The sequence below is a fragment of the Borostomias antarcticus genome (genome assembly GCF_949987555.1).
Source record: "Borostomias antarcticus genome assembly, chromosome: 8".
NCBI lineage: Eukaryota > Metazoa > Chordata > Actinopteri > Stomiiformes > Stomiidae > Borostomias > Borostomias antarcticus.
The window spans coordinates 21,518,639-21,542,785 of NC_140241.1; the positions used below are offsets into that span (position 1 = coordinate 21,518,639).

Genomic DNA, 24,147 nt, shown 5'->3' on the forward strand with positions numbered 1-24,147 from the left:
ACAGTCCCATGACCCGTCATTAAATTTAATGCCAAAACCTTGAATACTTTAGCACTACCAATGTGTCAAAGTTGGAGGTGAGTTTATGCACACAACCTTCTGACTGTATGCCCGAAATGAGGTACCGTTATATTCCTTGGAACAAGCCGAGTTGTGACTGTCAGGTAGTGACAACTTTAGCCACTAGTAGACAGCACATGCGCACTGCAAATTGGGTAGATGCTGCAAATCAGGTAGTGACAGTGACATCATTTTCCGCAATATTGGATTTTATGAAAAGTTTTTATTTTTATTTTAAATCGCATGCCAATTTTTTCCCTAATATTCCCCTAAATTGGCACAGATGATCTTTAGACCAAGCTTCTCAAAAGTTATCAAGTGAAGTCATGTCCCAGTAACGTTTTGATGTATGAAAACAAAACTTGGTACTGTACATCGACGCAGGACTTGATTGTGAAGAAGCACCAACAAAAGTCTAAAATTTATTTTTTCAATCTTCACCAAATTTGGCATAGAGGATCTTCAGACCAAGCTTCACAAAAGATATCAGATAAATTTTTTAAACAGTTCGCCCGTTACAGCCAGTTGATGTGAAGTCATATCCAATATTTGCTCAATTCACATAAAACCTGCTATCAGTGTTTACAGCTGTGCTTTTAAGCACATCAAGTTACCATGGAGACGTTGCCCTTCTGGACTGCATGCAGGGACTGTATATTTTATATATCTATTATATATAGTCATGGTTGGTATATATTGTATGGTTGGTTTCAAACTCTCAGTCAGAGAGGCAGGCATACAGAGTGGTGGGAAATCACTGAGAGAAAGACTGACTCTTGACCTTGAGAATGAAACCAGAGGGCTTTTAAGAAGGAAGGGAGCATTTGGCTGTTTACATGCCTCAGGTTCTTCTCTCTCTCTCTCTCACACACACACACACACACACACACACACACACACACACACACACACACACACACACACACACACACACACACACACACACACACACACACACACACACACACACACACAGATCTCTATCTTCTAAACTACCTCGGTCCGCGAGCAGAGAAAGAATTGCTTCAAGAGAATGTGTGTGTATGTGTGTGCGTTTGTGTGTGTAAGTGTATGTGTGTGTGTGTTTGTATGTGTGTGTATGTGTATGTGTGCGTGTGCATGCATGTGTGCGTGTGTGCCACATCAGTCTCTCTGGAGTCGATGAGGTCCGTCTACACACCTTGCAGCCTTAGAAGCGTTTCTATTACGGACCAGTTCACTCTGTCAACGTGACGTCCAGAGGACCGCGGCGAACGGCTGCTGCTTCCTACAGCACTCTGTTCACCCTGCTCCCTCCAGAAACAACATTAGGCCTCACCTGACAGGCCCATAATCTACCCATTCCACACAGAACGAATCAATCCATACGGCACAGAACAAATCTATTAATCAACACAACATACCAGTATATGTAATGTTCCTGTCATTGGATCTGGTCTATATTTGACATCAGTCAAGCGAAGGACACATCAGACCATTTAACCCAGCCCACCATGGAGATGATTTCCTGAAGCGCGGAGTGAGACAGAGGATGCTCAAAGCTCGAGGTTTAGGTGGAATATGATCAACACAGATACTGATAATCAGATATTGATAATCAGATATTGATATGATATTAATAACCAGATATTAACATTCAGATATTAACATTCAGATATTAACAATCAGATATTAATATACAGATATTAACAACCAGCTATTTATAATCAGATATTGATAATCAGATATGAATGATCAGATATTGATGATCAGATATTAATAATCAGATATTGATCATCAGATACTGATCTTCAGATATTGATTGGTTTTCAAATGGATATACATTAAGAGCAAGAGCAAGAGAATATAAACCCTTTTTTAAACAACCCCCCCCCTCCCCACACATAGTACACAAGACAAATAACAAAAACAATAATAAACTAGTGCTGCGAGCAGCAGTGAGCGGGCCCTCGCACCCCACGCGTGTCGGGGTGTGGCGCCGTTAAAGGGTGTGCTATTTCGGTGTGCAGTACTGAGAGAAACTTCCTGTCACCAGTAGGTGGCGCTCTAGGCGTGACTCAATACCGAAGCATAGATGTGTTCAGGACGGTACCTTGATGAAGCGTGAGACATGTTGAGTAAATCGGATAACGTATGTAGGAGTTATGAGTACTTCCTGTTTCACCAGTATGTGGCGCTGTAAGTGTGACTCAATAACGAAGCATAGATGTGTTCAGAATGCGACCTTCATGAAGCATCAGCAATTTGGTGCAAATCGGATAATGTATGTAGGAGTTATAAGGACGTACTGTTTCACCAATAGGTGGCGCTATAAGTATGACGCAATACTGACACATAGATGTGTTCAGGACAGAACTGTCATGAAGCGTGAGACATATCGGACAAATCGGATAATGTATGCAGGAGTTATGAGGACTTCCTGTTTCACCAATAGGTGGCGCTATAAGTATGACGCAATACTGACACATAGATGTGTTCAGGACAGAACCGTCATGAAGCGTGAGATAAATCGGACAAATCGGATAATGTATGGAGGAGTTATGAGGACTTCCTGTTTCACCAATAGGTGGCGCTATAAGTATGACGCAATACTGACACATAGATGTGTTCAGGACAGAACCGTCATGAAGCGTGAGATATATGGGACAAATTGGATAATGTATGGAGGAGTTATGAGGACTTCCTGTTTCACCAATAGGTGGCGCTATAAGTATGACGCAATACTGACACATAGATGTGTTCAGGACAGAACCGTCATGAAGCGTGAGATAAATCGGACAAATCGGATAATGTATGGAGGAGTTATGAGGACTTCCTGTTTCACCAATAGGTGGCGCTATAAGTATGACGCAATACTGACACATAGATGTGTTCAGGACAGAACCGTCATGAAGCGTGAGATATATCGGACAAATTGGATAATGTATGGAGGAGTTATGAGGACTTCCTGTTTCACCAATAGGTGGCGCTATAAGTATGACGCAATACTGACACAAAGATGTGTTCAGGACAGAACCGTCATGAAGCGTGAGATATATCGGACAAATTGGATAATGTATGGAGGAGTTATGAGGACTTCCTGTTTCACCAATAGGTGGCGCTATAAGTATGACGCAATACTGACACATAGATGTGTTCAGGACAGAACCGTCATGAAGCGTGAGATATATCGGACAAATTGGATAATGTATGGAGGAGTTATGAGGACTTCCTGTTTCACCAATAGGTGGCGCAATAAGTATGATGCAATACTGACACAAAGATGTGTTCAGGACAGAACCGTCATGAAGCGTGAGATATATCGGACAAATTGGATAATGTATGGAGGAGTTATGAGGACTTCCTGTTTCACCAATAGGTGGCGCTATAAGTATGACGCAATACTGACACATAGATGTGTTCAGGACAGAAGCGTCATGAAGCGTGAGATATATCGGACAAATTGGATAATGTATGGAGGAGTTATGAGGACTTCGTGTTTTATGGTGAAATGTCAAACTTTGGCGGGGCGCCACGGCAAGGGTGTTTGGTGAAAACTAAATTTTTTTGATAACTTTTGATCACAAAGGTCATAAGATGAAGCTGACCCGATATGAAGTTGATCGGATGAAATCTGTAGGAGGAGTTCGTCGAAGTACGAGGCATGGAAATGGTAAAAACAAGGACAAAATGGCACATAAAGAGCAAAATGGCGGACTTCCTGTTGCATGTTGGGTATAGCTCCAAGAGACATTTAAGTGTGGCTCGATGAAATACATATGCCCACCAAATTTCGTTCGCCTACATCCAACTGAAAGGTGGGGCTCGCCATTTTAAACTTTCCAGGGGGTGCTCTTGAGCCGTTTTGCCACACCCATTTCCGTCACCAATGAAATATCCGATTTTCACCAGGACTGATGTATCTGCAAAGTTTCATCCGTTTTCATCGATGTTTAGCCCGCCAAAAAGGCATTTGTTTGGGGAGAAGAAGAAGGTAGGAGAATAATAATCCTTCGAAATACAATAGGGCCTCGCACCGCCAGTGCTCGGGCCCTAATAATAATCCTTCGAGTTTCAATAGGGCCTCGCACAGCCAGTGCTCGGGCCCTAATAAATTATAATAAACCACAAATACAAAACACTAAGACAGAAGGTTAGCTCGGCAGCATAAGTTACCATGGCGATATAGCAGGGTGAGAAGTGATCGACCTTGGTGATACGGATAAACCAGGCTTGAACCTGAAGTTAAAGGACAATGCTCGTTTTTCAAACGAAATAGCTTCCTCGCACAGCGCGCAATCATTGCTCCAGCACGCTGTGCGCATGCGTGCTGGAGCAAGTGAGGAAGCTATTTCGTTTCGAAAGACGTTTCTAAAGATCATATTACAGAGGCATGTGAAAAACCACCACAGGATTATGCTCTATGTAAGCACAACTAGCGATTCATGAAGATAGATTGATTAAAACAACCGTTTCGCGGCAGACAATAGATTTTTAGAAACTGCATTCTAAGTGCCCCGACCACCGACATTACATGGATATACTGGCTCGCGCTGGATTTTAAATTTCTTCTACATGCCTCCGAACTACACCAAAGTGATCTTGGTGAGTCAAACGTCTTATAATATGTCGTAAATAAGGTCCAGGTTGTCAAAAACGAGCATTGTCCTTTAAGGCGCTGACCCGTAATCCTGTTTCGTCGTACAGGGCCCAGGGCACATTAGGGGACACGGGCCTTGCCTCAGATTCAGAGTCATTAATCTGGCATCAAAGCCTCAGAGTGCCAGTCTGTCTCAGGGGTGGAGCTTGTGAGACCGTCCTTGCCTTAACTACATTTGCCAGATATTTAATTTGCTTATTCCCGAATGAATACATCCCGTGGTTAGCAAACAGAATGGCTTTCTGAGAGTGTCTAGGGCTGCTGTGATCATCAGATGTTGATCATCAGATATTAATAATCAGATATTAATAATCAGATATTGATCACCAGATGTTGGTCATCAGATATTGATCGCCAGATGCTGATAATCAGATATTGATCATCAGATGTTGAGCATCAGATATTGATCATCAGATATTAATAATCAGATATTGATCATCAGATATTGATCATCATATTAATAATCAGATATTGATCATCATATATTAATAATCAGATATTAATAATCAGATATTGATCATCAGATGTTGATCATCAGATATTGATCATCAGATGTTGATCATCAGATATTGATCATCAAATATTAATAATCAGATATTGATCAGCAGATGTTGATCAGATATTAATAATCAGATATTGATCACCAGATATTAATAATCAGATATTGATCATCAGATATTAATAATCAGATATTGATCACCAGATGTTGATAATCAGATATTGATCATCAGATGTTGATCATCAGATATTAATAATCTGATATTGATCATCAGATGTTGATCATCAGATATTAATAATCAGATATTGATCATCAGATATTGATCACCAGATGTTGATAATCACATATTGATCAGGCATATCTATCCGGGCCTGATGGCCATGCCTAGAACACATGTCAACATCCACATATCCTCCCAGCTCTATCTGCTATCTGATTTGCAGTCACAGTGTCCAATCATGCAGATGGAAATTGCAAAATGGATTACAGGGGCTCACATTATTTGATTTTTTGCTCTGCCTGGTGAAATGATTTGAATTTAGACAAGGCGGAGTCACGCTCCACTACACTGGGTAAGAGAGAGAGAGGAATGTAGGGGTGAGGTCAAAATGGCGCCCGTGTGGCCCCTGTCTGATAGCGTGGCATTGCCAGACCAAATGGAAAATGCAGATCTGGAAACCCTCAGTTCATTTTCGATGTCCATGGGGCTTTAACAGCGGGCACAGACCTAAATGCCTCTGGATGCAATTGGATAGACTTTTAACCAATCAGAGCAACGAAACGTGGTTTAGTCATCGTATCAAGTGGGTAGAGTCATCGCATTAACCCCAGGTTACCTATCTGAAGGCGTGGTCTCAAAATGGCTCCTGTCCACCATAGTGTGGGTGGTTGGACTAAATAAAACCTCAAGACTTCTGTCACCCACCTACTGTGAATGAAATTCAAGTCTCACCAATGTGTTTTGTTTTCCTACTTGACTGTTGTTCTAACTTTGTAGTTCGTTCCTCTAGAATCAGTCTGTTAAAACTACAAATTGTTCCTGTGTGACATCACTTCCCTGTCCTCTTCATCCTGAAACTGTGTCACTTCCTTTTTCACGTTATAAACTATCACTTTCGTTCCCCAGTCACTCACTCTTGACTTGGATACACTTCCTGTTTGGAGTCCGAATTTGAAAATCGTAACAGAATAAAACTATTGTCTTTTGTTTGAAACCAGCTTGAATCGACCACATCGCGTGTTCTTTGAAATCTACCTTAAACCAAGTATATAAATACTTTCATACTACCGTCAAGTCACTTGTTGAGTCTCCACTGTGGAGAATCCCAGTGGTATTTCATTGATAGTGTTAGGCATAGTAGATGTGTTTGTTGATCAAAACAAATATGGGACACGGATGTAGCTGTCATAGTTTTTCATACTTTTCATACCAGATACATGTTTTTGTGCAATTATTCTGTTTTATTTTGTAAATTTGACTTTTGTTTTTTAATGAGGTACTGAGCACCTGCTGTTCTCGTACTGGTCATGTAACTGAACCTGTTCGAACCTACTGAGCGTGGAGATGTTTGCCTGTAACGTTAGATCAGTCTAAGACGGTTTAAAGATTCAAACTCTTTTAAAGTTCTGATAAGAAGGCGCACACGGTACCTGGCTGTTTTGTGTGTGTTTTGTTTGTTGTTTCTCATGGATATTATGTCAAGATATATTGTGTGCAGCTGGAGCAGCGGCTAAGAAATTAGCTAGCTAACGGAGCCTTGTTTTGGTTCCTTGCCATCAGGCTTCTGTTACAAATGGTCTTTTATTTCACATTTCAGTTTTTCACGGTGTTTCTGCATGATGATTGCCTACCAGGAGAAGAAGAAGAAGGAATAAAAATGTATCATTCATCAGTCGAAACGTTGCTTGTCTTATCAGAAGAAACCCCTTTGGGATCTGTTATAGCGGATGAATCAACCATCTCTGGCTTTGTTGTCAATACAAATCAATGGATATAATATGATCAATAAAACCCGATCGGAAGCATACTTTGTGGCGATTTTTTTGCCAGAACATCAATGGACTGATGTCTTTGAAAACAAGAGTTGGCGTTTTTGAGGGATTTTGTCTATACACCTACTGTACGGATCCATTGAGTGTGAGCGACGGGCTATATCTTGAGAGTGCACCGCTTGACGAAACTTTGATATCGGGCGTTGTATATGATTGTAAATAGCCTCATAACATGTCTTATAATCTTAATTATAAATGATGTGTGTGTGATCTCTGGCATTATGGTTATTAGATTGTGATTAGAGCTAAGTGTCTCAGTAAGTTCTCTCCTTTTAACTCCCCTGTGTGTGTGTGTGTGTGAGAGAGAGAGAGAGAGAGAGAGTGTGAGTGTGTGTGATTAGCACCCCGCATTGAGATATTAAAGCTAACTAATCAACAAGTCACCCTAATTAGTATTTGATTACAACACAGTCGGGGGGACATGCCCCTAAACTGTATCTACAAAAAAGAAAAAAATGACTCACAGACTGAACCTCTGAGGAAACCGAACCGACTGACATCTATTCCTGTTCTTGGCCGCCTAAACCCTCACCGGGAGAGAGAGGCAGTGGAATGGACAGTACCCTGCAGGCACACTGGGAATGAGAACGGCAAGTGTGTGTGTGCGAGAGTGTGTGTCCACTGAGAGAAGACTGTCAGGAGTGTGTGTGTGTGTGTGATACTATACATGCGGGTTGAGGCTATTATCCAACGCGACTTAGCAAGCTAGTGTCAGGGTGAAGTAGCTTGCTCAAGACAGTGACCGGCCTGGCCTGGTCCGATGCTCTGACCACTGGGCTCCCTACGGTAGCGGCCGTAAACTCATGAACTCACGGTCCTCGTTAGGATGGCGGATCATTAGGTGAAGCTAGCGACGCCGCTGGCACTAGGACCGCACCGCCTGTGATGGGGATGGTTCTGAGGGCATGCGTGTGTGTGTGCGTGTGTGCGTTTGTGTGTGCGGAAGGGGAGGAGGTGACTGAGGGTGATGTGCCGTTCTAATGGGGACCCTGAGCTTTTGAGCGCGCTCAGTAGCAAGTCTCTCTCTCTCGCTCTCTCTCGGCCCCCCCCCCTCCCCCCCCCATCTCTGCCCCCCTAGGGAACCAGAGTGGTGAGGATGTGACGGTTCTTTCATCTGGTTACTGGAGAGAGAGAGAGAGAGTGAGAGAGAGAGAGAGAGAACTGTCAATTACGGCGCTTCTAACAGGGTAGGGGTTGTCGGGGCTGAGAGCCAGCGGGGGAGTTTGTGTGGGAGGGTGAGGGGTGAGGTTCAGACGATGGAGGAGGAGGGAGTCGGGATGAGAGAGCGGAGAGAGAGTGGGGAAAGAGACCGTGGGGAAAACGTTGACGTGGAATAGGGGGGAGGGGTACAGTATCTCCGCTCCAACGCGCGCTGCTGCCACAGGGAGTCCCGCTACAGGTAGAAAGCACTCACATCAAAGCATTTTTGACACGATCTTCACTGTGGCTTTGGGCCTATGCGTGTGTGTGTGTGTGTGTGTGCGTTACAATTCGCGATCCCTCTTCCATGTGAACGTGAGCTTTCATTCCTGCGTTCTCGGTCGCTGGCGAGCAGGGAGCTGTTGTCGGAGTGGCGTTTCAGAGTGTGACAGCGCGCCTGGGGCAGGTGGGAGAAAAACTGATTCTGTTTGAACGCCTCGCGGCATCGCCGTGGCGACCAAGCGCCGCCCCACGCCTCCCAGTGGCTTAGTAGCATCTCGCGCCAGTAGGGTATTTCGAATTGAATGTGTTGGATAAGCTGGGGGGGGGTCAGGGGTCAAGGGTCAGGGGTCACTCACGCGTGTTGCTGGGCTGGGAGTCCATGGGGATCATCATCTTGGTGCGCGTGGCCCTCCGGGCGGCCAGGGAGCGCTCCAGGGTGGATATGCTGCTGGAGGCCTCGTCTCCATCGCCTCCTGAGGGGAACGAAAGCAGAGCTTAATACACCAGTGGGGAGTCTGGGGACAGGTGATAGGGGACGGGGGGCCTTCCACAGCGCCCCCCCCACACATTCACCTCAGAGAGAGAGCCCTTCCTTGTTCTACAGAGCCGTTCCGCTTCTAGCTGTGGAGTCGTACAATCAATAAGAACCTCAAGCCATCTGTCCCACTCAAAGAACCATGAGACGGTTTATTGTCAACAGCGCCCAGCACGTTTGGTTAGTTTTAAATCGAAAAATAAGTATATTTTTGGATGAAAGACTTAAAGACTGAACTTAAAAAGGCGTAGACTTTTTTCCCAGTCATAAAAAGGAGGCACAGTCCACCGGAGAGGTACTGCACAGTCATTCGTCAACAATCTCTTCTCTGTTTGCGGTCACCTCGCAAACAGGAAGTACTCACCTGAATGGCTGCTCTTGCTGCCCATCTGGCTCTCTGATTGGCTGTGGCTGACCTGGGTGATCTCCTGGCAGCTCTGCATGGGCGAATCGCGCACGGAGGGGGCGGCGCTGGAGGGCTTCTCGATGTTCTTCAGCTCCATCTCCTCGTGGTGGATCCACAGGTCCGGAGGGCGCAGGTCCTTCTGGCTGCCCTTCCTCTTACCGGCGCTGTGGCTGGCCCGCTTCCTATGAGGGGAGGAGGAGGGAGGGAGGATGAGAGAGGGAGGGAAAGAAGGAGGGAGGGGGGAGAGAGAGAGGGGGGGGGGGGGTGGGAGAGAGAGAGAGAGAGAGAGAGAGAGAGAGGGGGGTGGGAGACAGAGAGAGAGAGAGAGAGAGGGGGGGTGGGAGACAGAGAGAGAGAGAGAGGGGGGGGTGGGAGAGAGAGAGAGAGAGAGAGAGAGGGAAGGGGTGAGGCAGGGACAGAGGAAGAGGGGGGAGAGAGAGGGGAGGAAGAGAGAGAGGGAGAGCGAAAGGAGAGAGAAGAAACACGGAGGGAGGGAGAGAGAGAGAGAGAGAGGGAAGAGGGAGGGACAGAGGGAGAGGGAGGAGAACGAAAAGAGAGAAAGGGGGAGGGAGGGAGAGACAGAGAGGGAACAGGAAGGAGGGATGAAGAGAGAGAGAGAGAGAGAGAGAGAGAGAGAGAGGGGGGGGGAGAACGGAGTGAGGGATATAAAAACAGAGGGGAAACAGCCAGCATTTGGGAGGAAGGGAAGCTGTGAGATGAAACGTTCTGGATCTAGAGCAGGGAGATTGGGATTTGCCTGAAATTGACAACAGCTTTTTGTACTGTACCAAACCATTTGCTGATGGTACTGACAGCCGGGATTATTCTTCTGTCTCCCGTCTCCGAATTCATCATTTCAAACACGGGCACACGCATGCTCTGAATTCATCATTTCAAACACGCATGCACGCACACACACACACACACATACACACACTCGCGCGCACAGGGAGATACACCATTGACAGACTGCCTTGCTGAGATGTGTTTAGAGTGAGCCCTCTTCCGTCTGTCTGTGTCTGGGTTTTGTTGTCTGAAGTGTTCAGGCATGCCTGATATTAATGAGCTGAGGTCTCTCTGGGGCCTGGGTGCTCCACTCCCATAGGCACGCACACACACACACAATCACACAAGCACGCACACACACACACTCACACACACAAACACGCACGCACGCACACACACACACACACACACACACAAGCACGCACACACACACACACACTGTACACAAGCACACAGGCACACAAGCAAGCAAGCACGCACACACAAGCACATACACACACACACAAGCAAGCAAGCACGCACACACACACTCACACACAAGCACACACACACACACACAAGCAAGCAAGCACGCACACACACACACACACAAGCACACACACAAGCAAGCATGCACACACACACAAGCAAGCATGCACACACACACACACACACACACAAGCAAGCACACGCGCACACACACACACACACACACACACACACAAGCAAGCACACACACACAAGCTAGCAAACACGCACACACACACACACACACACAAGCAAGCAAGCACACACACACACAAGCACACACACACACACACACACACAAGCAAGCAAACACGCACACACACACAAGCAAGCAAGCAAGCAAACACGCACACACACACAAGCAAGCACAAACACAGACACGCACGCTCACTAACAGAGCCTCCATCATCTGCCTCTCCTCACTTCTTCCTCTCTCATGACCGTCTCTCTCTCCACCTCTCCCCCTCCCTCCCTCTCTCATGACCGTCTCTCTCCACCTCTCTCTCCTTCCCTCACTCTCTCCTGAGTGACTGTCACTCTCTCTCTCTCCCTCCCTCCCTCTCCTGACTCTCCCTCCCTCCCTCCCTCCCTCCCTCCCTCCCTCCCTCCCTCTCTCCTGACTGTCTCTCTCTCTCTCTCTCCCTCTCTCCTGACTGTCTCTCTCTCTCTCTCCCTCCCTCTCTCTCTCCTGACTGACTGTCTCTCTCTCTCTCCCTCCCTCCCTCTCTCCTGACCGTCTCTCTCTCTCTCTCTCTCTCTCTCCCTCCCTCCCTCTCTCCTGACTGTCTCTCTCTCTCTCCCTCTCTCCTGACTGTCTCTCTCTCTCTCCCTCCCTCTCTCCTGACTCTCTCTCTCTCCCTCTCTCCTGACTCTCTCTCTCCCTCCCTCCCGACTGTCTCTCTCTCTCTCTCTCTCTCCCTCCCTCTCTCCTGACTGTCTCTCTCTCTCTCTCTACTCTCCTCACTTCACCTTGCTATAAACACAATCCAAAATGGCCACCATCAAACATTACCCACTGGTGTTTAGTGAAGCGCTTTGTGACGCCTGTCCGTGAAAGGTGCTATACAGTAGAAATAAAACGTACTTACTTACACCTTGCCCCCCCCCCCCAGACCCCATCCTACCCCCTTACCCCCCCCCTCCACCACCTACACACGACATCTACTTCAAGAAACAGTTCACATTTCCCTTAATTACATTCACTTAATTACAAGACCTCATGAATGTCAATGAAGTGCAGCGACCGTATTCGGCATGAGCCCCGGTGTAATTATTAAGGCACGTGGGTGAGATGGTAGGGAGGGGGGGGGGGGGGGGGCTCATCCAGGCATGTGAACCGGTCTCTCTGGGAGGCATGTGAACCGGTCTCTCTGTGAGGCATGTGAACCGGTCTCTCTGTGAGGCATGTGAACCGGTCTCTCTGTGAGGCATGTGAACCGGTCTCTCTGTGAGGCATGTGAACCGGTCTCTCTGTGAGGCATGTGAACCGGTCTCTCTGTGAGGCATGTGAACCGGTCTCTCTGTGAGGCATGTGAACCGGTCTCTCTGTGAGGCATGTGAACCGGTCTCTCTGTGAGGCATGTGAACCGGTCTCTCTGTGAGGCATGTGAACCGGTCTCTCTGTGAGGCATGTGAACCGGTCTCTCTGTGAGGCATGTGAACCGGTCTCTCTGTGAGGCATGTGAACCGGTCTCTCTGTGAGTTGACAGGAGGCGAGAGCTGTTGCTCACCTGGTCAGGCTCAGGACAGGAGGGCCTGGGTGAGTCAGGATCCCCCGGTGTTCTACCACTGTTCTGGAGGGGTCTGGGCTCGTGAGGCCGAAACTGGGTTAACACACTGACTGTCCTGGTTTGACTCACCTGGCTTTGACTCCTCTCTGACTCACCTGGCTTTGACTCCCCTCTGACTCTGACTGACCTGGCTCTGACTCCCCTCTGACTCTGACTCACCTCTGACTCTGACTGACCTGGCTCTGACTCAACTCTGACTCACCTCTGACTCTGACTGACCTGGCTCTGACTCAACTCTGACTCACCTGGCTCTGACTCTCTGCTATTTTCTCTCTGCTATTTTATATGAGTTTATGTATTCAAATAGGCTTATGTTCCAAAAAGTCACACATCTCTCACACACACACACACACACACAAACACACAGACATCTATCTACTAGCGATGAGAATGGACAGGCGGGTGGGTAACAACCACTTGCATGCACGTGTGCACACACACACACACACACAGCCAAAACACACACACACAGCCAAAACAAAACTTTGAGTGAAGCCAGCTCCACCGTGTGGGGGCGCCAGAGACGCCGGGTTTGGACTGGTGTGTGCGTGGGGGGAGAGGCCTGAGTACCAAACCACCCTCACTGGCTCTGAGTCGTCACTAAGCCACCATAAAACAGCCATTCACCTCCATTCATTTGGACTTGAGCTCAGGAGCCAAAATGTCAGTTTTAGATACAGTAGATAGATAGAGAGAGAGAGAGAGAGAGAGAGAGAGAGAGAGAGAGAGAGAGAGAGAGAGAGAGAGAAGAGGGAAGGGGTGAGGCAGAGACAGAGGAAGAGGGGGGAGATAGATAGATAGATAGATAGATAGATAGATAGATAGATAGATAGATAGATAGATAGATAGATAGATAGATAGATAGATAGATATGAACTTTACTAATAGATGGATAGATTTGCTGTATGGGTTAGGGATTTAATCACTGATATGTAATAGATAGACTGATCGATGGATCAATATACCACACCATTCCTACCGGCACTGTGCACTAGTTAACACAATGCACTGTCTCAGCATCTCCTAGACATGTTGAGCTGACCTTATAAAAAGGCATCATGTCTACAGTAATGTGACTGTACGAATGATCAATGGCGCCTGCGTTATCAGTGGGTCCCCAACGCGACGGAGAACAGAGCGGCAGGAGGAAGCCTGCGACAACACCGATAAGCATCGTCCAGTGTGAATATCAAACAGACCACGTAATAATCCAACACGTGTGAACACAGAGAGCCGCTCCGGAGCACAGCCCGGTGAAAACAGTGTTCTGCAGGCGGAACAGGATGTTTTTAGGCTGCTGTGTTCTCCCAGACGGGGTTGTGGAAAACGAGAACAGCCCTTAGCACTCAGGGAGGAGAGACTATATCCACAGGAACATGGATATTTCTAAAAATGCACCCCCCCCCCCCCCCCCACCCCCTCCGGTAAAAAAAAAAATTGCGTCCACACCAACAGGTTTTTGGAAAATATCACCGTCCACAGGACAAGGAAAAGGAAGGAGATATAAAGGCTTTCAGGCTTTCATCTGCTGGGCCTGGTCCAGAAGCCACGTTTGGGGCGTAGTCCTACTTTGGACCTCGCAACATTACGGAGAGGTGGAATAAAAACTATTTGCCACAGTATATTTATTCGCCTCCTCTCGGCGAATAAGATCATCCTAGATCAATGCTAGGATGATCTCTAATGCATTAATCAAGCCCAGCAACATGGACCACATATAAAGAGTCCTGTATATAGCCGCCATTGTTCTGCTCAGACTGTTCCTGGCGCATGCGCAATAGAGAACGGCGCGCAAATGAGACCCAGGCTCCATTTTACCCTTCCCCCACGAATCCACTTAAACCAGAGTTTTTACACCTTGGAAGGCGGAGATCTGTTTTCAGTGACCAAAAACTCAGTGTAGTGGACGGCAGGACAAAATGCAGAGCAAAAAGTATGTTTTCATAAATAGCGTATGTACATGTGGGTGGGGCCTAAGACACTGGAGACAGTCGATATAACACAGTCCAGATGGTGGAGTCTGTCACAGACAGATGGGATAGAGAGAACGAGAGGAGGAGGAGAAGAGATGGGAGGAGAAGAGAGGAGAAGAGAGAGGAGGAGGAGGAGATGACATCGCAGCGTGAACTCACTTCCTCTGTTGGGCCGAGGAGCGGCGCGTACAGATCAGGGCCACTATGACGACCACAACCACGGTGACCGCTCCCACGGAAACCACGATGATCACCAGCAGGTTGCTGTTCTTCTGGGGCGTGACGCTGCCGTGGGGCGGCCTCATCTGGCCAATCGGTGGCTCTGAAAAACAAACAACAGCGCGGGAAATAAGATTGGCTTCCGCAGACGGGAAAAATCCTCAAAGCTTTGGTCAGCCTGACGACAAGCAATGCATAGCCTACGTAGGCCTACATTGGAAACTGAAAATAAGCTCAAACATCAGAGTCATTCCTCTCTTATGCAGTTATGAATATCAGTTTTATTGAGCTTTATCTGAACTTTCAACCGTCATCCACAGGGGCAAGGTAGGCCTACTGCACTTGCCGGTAAAGTGGACCAACTGTAGCCTAGCCTACATCTAAGGACACACTGTAAAGACTGGTCATCGCTCTTTTGCATCTCTCGACAGTAGGCTACATTCTGGCCCGACATTAAAGGTTTCACTTCCTTCCACGCCTGCCTTTCTAACTCCGGGAGCCGCGCAGGGCGCCCGACAGACCTCGCTGATCAAGGATAAATGTAATAGGTAACGACTACACGGATCTTCTACGCCAAAACCGTTTCGAGTCATGCACGGCGTTGAAGAAAAGCATTTCCTGTTCTGTGAGAGCCTGTTGCGTGTGTTTAGCTGGATCTCTGGCCAGGATCTTTTCATGTGAATTTGTTTAATGTGACAAGTGTGGGAGAAAAGAAAGCGTTCTTGTTTTTCATTAAATAAAAAAAGGGAATATGAAAAGAACAACTTTCAACAAGGATATAATTTGATGGTTCGGGATGAAGTGAAGCATATGGCCCTGCCGCTGATGGAGGTCAAGATTGTCACCGTCAATCACTCTCCCCTTAATCTACCGGGGCTCCAGATCAATGGGCCTGCCCGTGTCCTCCTGAATACATTATCTCTGTCGGTTAAGTAACATCATTCACTGTCTAGCGGTGATTTGTTACCGAGCGGCGCTCTAAAACCCGCGTTTCTTTCTCTACTTCTCCACATCGCCAATTCCGATTTGTTGGTAGGCTGTTTTCTCTCTTTCTGTCTCCTACCTTCGTACCGCAGAGAGCCGTTGAAACAATCAAAAGGAGCGCGCTCCGCGAGAGAGCAGTCGCGCGCTGCTTCCTGGTATTCCCCCCCCCCCCACACCGCTTTCCGAATCCTCGCGCTCCCCTCCGGGCAGCGCTGCGAGCGCGGAGCCGCTCAGACCGCAGAGCGGTGGTGGTGTTGTCGTCTTCGGGAGGAGGAGGGGCGGGCGCTCTCCGGATTAATGAGTTAATTTATCGCCCTGCCTACGCGGTGCTGATAGGTGTTTCTGGGCTGCGCCAGCTGCCTCTTCCCCAGCCTGCAGAAGGCCTGAGGAAAATACCAAACACTGCCAAGACTAATTGAGAGGACGAGAGGGAGAGAGAGAGAGAGAGAGAGGCTGAGAGTAACGCAGAGGCTGTAACGACACTCCCGGATAAACCTACTTGGAAACCAGGGCTCTCTCCTGTCCTGACGTTGTAATGTGACGTCCTGTCCTCTCGTCTGCCCCCCACTTCCCTGTTCATCTCATCTGATAAACAACAGGTTGACTGCCAACCCCTCACGACCATCAACAATAAAAGAGATGCGCTTTCTGAGGAAGTGTAGGCTACTGTGTATCCATGCTGCTTGTGGTTGATGGCGTAATGGTTCTCATTGTGTTGTATGTGTGTGTTTTATCCCATTTCTTGCAGCTCATGTTTACCAGGGGGGTAAGCGTTAGGGGACACCCCCCCCCCCACACACACACACCACTCTCCTCCAAGGTCATCCTAATGAATGATTGAGAACGTCATCAATTCCACACGTCTTCTCACCGGCGCGGCGTTGGAGGAATGACAGATATACTGACACCTCCGGGTCGCCGCCATTACCTGGTCTTCACCGGCAACCGGCGGCGTTCTCCTCAAGTCTCTCTGTCCTGTACCCCCGGGGTGTGATACAGTCGCTACTAGCCCCGACAACAACCTGAACATACCCAACGCTACGCCCGCCTGGACATACCCAACCTTCCTTTGAGAATACAACCGCTCTGCTTTCAGACAAGTGTTAGCGTTCACTCATACTGTACTCATAGCTGTCTGTTCTTCTTAGACTCTATACAGTAATAAATAATAAAAATAAATACAGTACTTTGTGTGTGTGAGAGGAGGGGGGTCATCTCCAGTCAGAGCAAAAGTCCAGATGGAGTATACCTACTTCTTTTTCCATGAAGACAAAGTATACCCAGTTCTTAACCAACCCTGAGGTAAAAACAGTACAATTTATGGAAATTAGCAATTAGAATAAACCCACTTCAGGCATCACTGCTGTATCTCTGGGTAACACGAGGCAAAGCACTGAAGCAAAAACGACAAAGCAAATTATTCTGCAGTTATTTTATGTTCTGAAAGTGAACAAAAGACTTTCAGGGGGGAAAACATCACAGGTGTGTAGAAGAACATCCCCTCTGTAGACGAAGAGCATCTCTTTAAATACAATCCACTACTTTAAATTGCATTGTGAAAAGCCAATCAAGAGGAGAATTTTCCCATGATCCACATCTGTGATAAATGCAAGAAGCTATTTGATTCCTTGTACACTCTGTCCAAGTGGAATATGTGGGCATCAAATGCAATTCATCTTTTTGCGATGAAGCTTTAAAAATAATAATAATAATAATCTTGAATCCAGATGAAAGATGGCAAGATGAAAAGGAATACACATTCCTTGTCAGGGCCAGGGTGGTACTAGGTAGCCCAGTGGGGAGAGCATCGGACCAGCGCCAGGGCCATTTGACAATCATTGCCTAGCATTGTGCACTTGAGCAAGGTACTGTACTTAACCCCGAAACTCACTCAAAAGATTGCAAAGTCGCTTTGGATAGAAGTGCCTGCTAAATTCCCAAAGTAGTAATCGTAGGTCAAAAATTTGATTCCATATGGATATTGCTTCCTTATTCATATTGTGGATATATAGAATTGCCAGTAATAACCTATTCTCCTCATAACAATAGAAGTTTCATTTCAGACAAAGTTTCCTAATGAGTTGCAGAGGCTGTTGATCCCTCCACATTATGCTCAACGCCTCTCCTATTCAAGCTTGGAAGAACATCAGATAGTAGCAGCCGAGCCGTTTCCAAGGATTTAGCCGTGATTCAGGATGATTCTCGAAAATATTTGCAAGACTAATCCCCACATTGTGAGGTAAAAAAAATAAAAAAATTACAAAGCCTGGCACAGCCCCTCACCCAGCCTGGCACAGCCCCACTCACCAGGCCTGGCACAGCCCCACTCACCCAGCCTGGCACAGCCCCACTCACCCAGCCTGGCACAGCCCCACTCACCCAGCCTGGCACAGCCCCACTCACCCAGCCTGGCACGGCCCCACTCACTCATCCTGGTACGGTCTCACTAACATCCTGGTACAGCTTCACTCACTCATCCTGGTACACCCTCACTCACTCATCCTGGTACAGCCTCACTCACTCATCCTGGTACACCCTCACTCACTAATCCTGGTACAGTCTCACTCACTCATCCTGGCACGGCCTCACTCACTCATCCTGGTACGGCCTCACTCACTCATCCTGGTACGGTCTCACTCACTCATCCTGGTACAGCCTCACTCACTCATCCTGGTACACCCTCACTCACTCATCCTGGTACGGTCTCACTCACCAGGGCTGGTAAAGCCTCACTCACTCCTGCTATGGTCTCAGCCGGCCGGTCTGGTACAGTCCTACCCCCACCCCCACACCCTCTCCCCTCACCTCCTCATCAGAGAGGCGTCCCGCGATCATCCGGCTCATATTAATAACCCGGAGATCTGCCCACCGAGACGCAGGCGGAGCTGCACGGCGGGAAGAAAAATGGCGGCGTGGGGGGAGACGACGTGAAATGAAATGGCCCTTCCTAGGCCCGCCCGCCCAGCGCGCTATATTACTGTCTCATTAAGCAGCGACAGCCAGGGCCTGCTGATCTAAACCCACAGTATTAAAGCCCCGCCGGGCTCGGGGCACTTGGCAGTGATTTAGCCGACGCTGAAATGCAAGCACACTGTAAATGACACGCTGAGATGCATTCTCATTCCTTAATCCCTAAGTGGCCTGGATGTGACAGGTAGTGGTCCCGATAATACCATTATAACCCTAACCCTACTGTATAATACCATTATAACCCTAACCCTATAATACCATTATAACCCTAACCCTATAATACCATTATAACCCTAACCCTACTGTATAATACCATTATAACCCTAACCCTATAATACCATTATAACCCTAACCCTATAATACCATTATAACCCTAACCCTACTGTATAATACCATTATAACCCTAACCCTATAATACCATTATAACCCTAAACCTACTGTATAATACCATTATAACCCTAACCCTATAATACCATTATAACCCTAACCCTATAATACCATTATAACTCTAACCCTATAATACCATTATAACCCTAACCCTACTGTATAATACAATTATAACCCTAACCCTATAATACCATTATAACTCTAACCCTATAATACCATTATAACCCTAACCCTATAATACCATTATAACCCTAACCCTATAATACCATTATAACCCTAACCCTATAATACCATTATAACAGGAGAGAACATTCTAGGCCGCAGATTAACGCCTAGGATTAAAGTACATTGCCAACAGTCCGGCAGTCCTCTTTTAACAACAACAACAACTACAACTACATCAGAGCTCTGGAGAAGCGGCCCTGCCGTGTTCCGGTCACGGTTGACCTTATTTCAGCCCCGCCCTCCTTCCCTGGGCGTTGAGGGAGGGGGAGCTAACCCTGGACCTAAACACGTCTGTGTGTGTGGAGGGGGTGGGGGGTGGTATGGGGGGCAATTAAGCACCTTGTTGAAAAGCCCGCTGGGTTGTCTTCTCACCCCCCCAGCAGTGCTTACCGTTCAGGCTGCTCCTATCAATCAGGTTATTGTCAGAGGGCCAGTAGGCTCCGTCTCCATGGCGACCTGGGGGGAGAGGATGAGAGCAGACGTGAGAAGTGCCGTTTTCCAGCCCAGACTTGAGTGCATTGGATGCGTGTGTGTGTGTGTGTGTGTGTGTGTTGGGGGGGGGGGTTGAAACAAAGAAAAAGCAAAGGGCAGAAAACAAGTTACTTGCTTTGAAGGCGGCAAAGGAGAGGCTCACAAAATGAAGCGCATGTTCGTCTTCCCTTCACTATAGAAGACGAAGCCATAGAATCATTGTATTCTTATAATCAGTATTCTACCTTTTGAGAGAGGAATAGGACTTCTTGATGGGAACACATTCTAATACTTCAAGGATAGATAAGAAATTATTTCTCCTTTGAATTGGTGTGAATGCGGTTTGGCTCCTGTAGGGATGAGCAGACCTGCATGTATTGCAGAGCTGTGTCTCATTAGAAAGGACAAGGCTTCGCTCCGGGCTTTGGAAGCGCTATGCTGCAGAGGGTAATTCAGTCATCCTGACTGAGACAGGGAGATACGGAGAGAGAGAAAGAGACAGAGAGAGACAAAGAGACAGAGAGAGACAGAGAGAAAGAGAGAGAGAAACAGAGAGAGACGGAGAGTAGCAGAGAGAGAGACAGGCATAGAGAGAGAGAGGCATAGAGAGAGAGAGAGAGGCAGAGAGAGAGAGAGAGAGATACAGAGAGAGAGAGGCATTGAGAGAGATACAGAGAGAGACAGATACAGAAAGAGAGAAAGAGAGACAAAGAGAAAGACAGAGAGAGAGATACAGAGAGAGGCATAGTGAGAGAGAGATACAGAGAGAGAGGCATTGAGAGAGATACAGAGACAGATACAGAGCGAGAGATAGAGGCATTGAGAGAGAGAGAGAGACAGAGAGAGAGACAGATACAGAGAGAGAGAGGCATAGAGAGAGATACAGAGAGAGTGACAGAGAGACAGATACAGAGAGAGAGGCATAGAGAGAGAGATATACAGAGAGAGAGTGAGAGACAGACAGATACAGAGAGAGAGACGGAGAGAGACGGAAGGGGTCTGTTGTATCAAAGGGCCCCTGGCTTCATGCTTGCCAAACCAAAGACCTCTGTCTGACAGACACCTCCACAGGGCTCCCAGAAGACATCTCAATAGCCAATTATTACTTGGCGAAAAATCGATCCCCCCAAGTGTTGTAAGGTTCTGTGTACTGTAGGCAGGCAGAACAACAGCAGGGGCTTCACATGATAGTCTGGTGAGCAATCTCACAGGGATTGCTTGGGGGAATGAAGTGTGTGTGTGTGTGTGTGTGTATGGTATGTACAGCATATACTGTATATGTGTGTTTATGTGCATGCATGTGTATAACTGTATGTGTGTGTGTGTGTGTGGGTGTGTGTGGGTGGGTGGGTGAATGTGTGTTTGTGTGTGTACAGTACTGTATATGTACAATATATACTGTACAGTATGTGTGTGTTTATGTACATGCATGTGTATACCTGTATGTGTGTGTGTGTGTGTGTGTGTGAAGGAAGTTTAGTCTAGGGCTGGAAGGGCCAGTAGATGGAGGTCTCTGCATTGTCCCAGACAGGCGGTGTTCTCATTACCTCAACAGAAACACTACATCAGACAAACCACGTAAAGACTGATGGAGATTTGTATTGAAAGAAAAGACTGATCAAAGACCTGGGTTCAAATCTATTGCGAACTAAAAAGGCATCTTGACACAAAGTTAATGGAACATGTCACATCCAGCTGAAACAGCCCATTTCTAGTATAGGGACTTTGCTAACATTTAGATTCAGATCCATGTATTTGTCACATACATACAGCGTACAGTCACAGTGAAATATGGCTGCCGGCGCCAAGATGTGCCAATTACAGTTGACTACAATACACAATTTACAAATTACTACCAATCTATTAGTATAAAGATACGATAGCATTATGGATGGATTACTGTATGTACATACCATGGTGGATATATATGGATTTAAATAATTTGGAGGGGGGGTTGTTATGTACATGCTATACAGTAGCTATAATAATTAATCCTGGGGATGAGATATATTGTCATCTGCATTCACATGTATGGTGATATTCTAGATATTCTGAACTACTAGATTTAATGGCGCTGTATACATTGGTTGTCGTCATTCAAGTGCCGGATGGCCTGGGGGAAGAAGCTCTTCCCAGGTCTCTCTGTGTTCGCCATGTGTGAGAGGTACCTCTTCCCTGACCGAAGCTGAGAGAACAGTCCGTTTCCTGGGTGGCTGGGGCCTTTCAGGATCCTGTTGGCCTTGGTCCTGCATCTCCTGGTGTAGATGTCCTTGAGTTGGCGGAGTGGCTCCCCTAAGGTACATTCAGTGGACTGTACCCCTAATGTACATTCAGTGGACTGTACCACTCTCTGTAGGGCCTTGCGATCCTGAGAGCTGTTCCGCACCAGGTGGTGAAATTCCCAGTCAGGATGCTCTCGATCGTGGATGAGTAGAAGCTCCGTCGGATGTGGTGGGACACTCAGTTGTCTGAGGTGGTTCAGTCTCTGACCTGCTTTCCTCACCACAGTGTCTATGTGTGTTGACCAGGTCAGGTCCTTGGTGATCTGGACGCCAAGGCACTTGAAGCTGTCCACTCTCTCTACGAAGGTCCCGTTGATGATTAAGGGGGAATAGTTCCTTTCCTGTTTTCTCAAGTCCACCGGCAACTCCTTTGTCTTGCTGACGTTCAGATGGATGTTGTTATCCTGACACCACTGGGCCACCTCACCTCCTCCAGATAGACCTCCTCATCATTATCGGAGATCCGGCCCATCACTGCTGCGTCGTCGGCAAACTTAACGACGGAATTGGAGTCAAAGGTGGCTGCACAGTTGTGTGTGTACAGGGAATTCCTGTTCTGCTGGGCATTCGTTTCTATTTTGTTGATCGATTTCACCTCAACGGAAGACAGTACTGCTAGACTTCACACAGAGTTGCTCTGACTGCTGCTTGTTACTTACTTGTTACCCATAATCCCACTGTTTAAAGGTTCCATGTGATATCAGGCACAAGTCGGCAGTCCCCTGGGTCCCTGTCTTAGACCCACAGTGAGGGCAGGTCCCTCTAGGGGGCGCTGTGCTGCGAATGTGATGTCTGGTCTGCTGCAGACCGGGGTCCCCGCAGGCCTCCGCGGGACCCCACCCTCCCTCCTCCCACTGGGCCCCAGGGAGAGAGAGCCATGACGGATGGAGCACATTAGGGGGGCCACAGGGGAGGGGGGAAACATTTTGTTTCAAGCCGAAGCAGAGAGGAAAGAGAGAGAGAGAGAGAGAGAGAGAGGCTATGAGAAGCAAGGCTCCAGCCACTTAGCTGATATGGATTGATAGGTCCACCCTCTCTCTCTCTGTAGTTCCGAATAACACATCTTCCCACCATGTTAACCACAGATCAGGCATGATGTGTGTATGTGTGTGTGTGTGTGTGTGTGTGTGTGTGTGTGTGTGTGTGTGTGAGACATGGTGTATGTCCGTTACTGTACTGTTGTCTATAATATTAACATGTACAATTTTCTGTATAATATGACATTTATGTTTGCAAGAGCATTCATGAATGTGTGTGTGTGTGTGTGACATGGTGTATGTCTGTTACTGTACTGTTGTCTATAATATTAACATGTACAATTTTCTGTGTAATATTACATTTATGTTTGCAAGAGCATTCATGAATGTGTGTGTGTGTGTGACATGGTGTATGTCTGTTACTGTACTGTTGTCTATAATATTAACATGTACAATTTTCTGTGTAATATTACATTTATGTTTGCAAGAGCATTAATGAATGTGTGTGTGTGTGTGTGTGACATGGTGTATGTCTGTTACTGTACTGTTGTCTATAATATTAACATGTACAATTTTCTGTGTAATATTACATTTATGTTTGCAAGAGCATTAATGAATGTGTGTGTGTGTGTGTGTGTGTGTGACATGGTGTATGTCCGTTACTGTACTGGTGTCTATAATATTAAAATGTAAAAGTTTATGTGTAATATTACATTTATGTTTGCAAGAGCATGAATGAATGTGTGTGTGTGTGTGGGGGGACGTCTGAACAGGTCTTTCCTGGTAGCCGGCGGGGGCCCCCGGCGTGGAGGCAAGCCACCCAGGCGTGGTGGGCGGGGCTAGCGGAACCCCCAGGCCCATCAATCCGCAGCCCGGCTTTTCCCAGCTGCCTCCGCCCGACTTCGTTTGACTTGATTAATACGACAAGAGAGGGTCCAGACCCACGAGGGGGGGCTTCCACTC

General features: G+C 47.2%; 1 protein-coding gene across 1 annotated transcript in view; it reads right to left on the reverse strand.

The window, feature by feature from the left end:
- dcc (DCC netrin 1 receptor) overlaps nt 1–24,147 on the reverse strand; it is a gene marked incomplete at both ends in the record, with an annotated part of 145,567 nt that overhangs the window by 14,563 nt on the left and 106,857 nt on the right. The window contains 4 exon segments of the mRNA XM_084442525.1: nt 9,029–9,145; nt 9,572–9,795; nt 14,829–14,991; nt 19,845–19,910. Coding sequence (XP_084298651.1) covers nt 9,029–9,145; nt 9,572–9,795; nt 14,829–14,991; nt 19,845–19,910 — 570 coding nt within the window.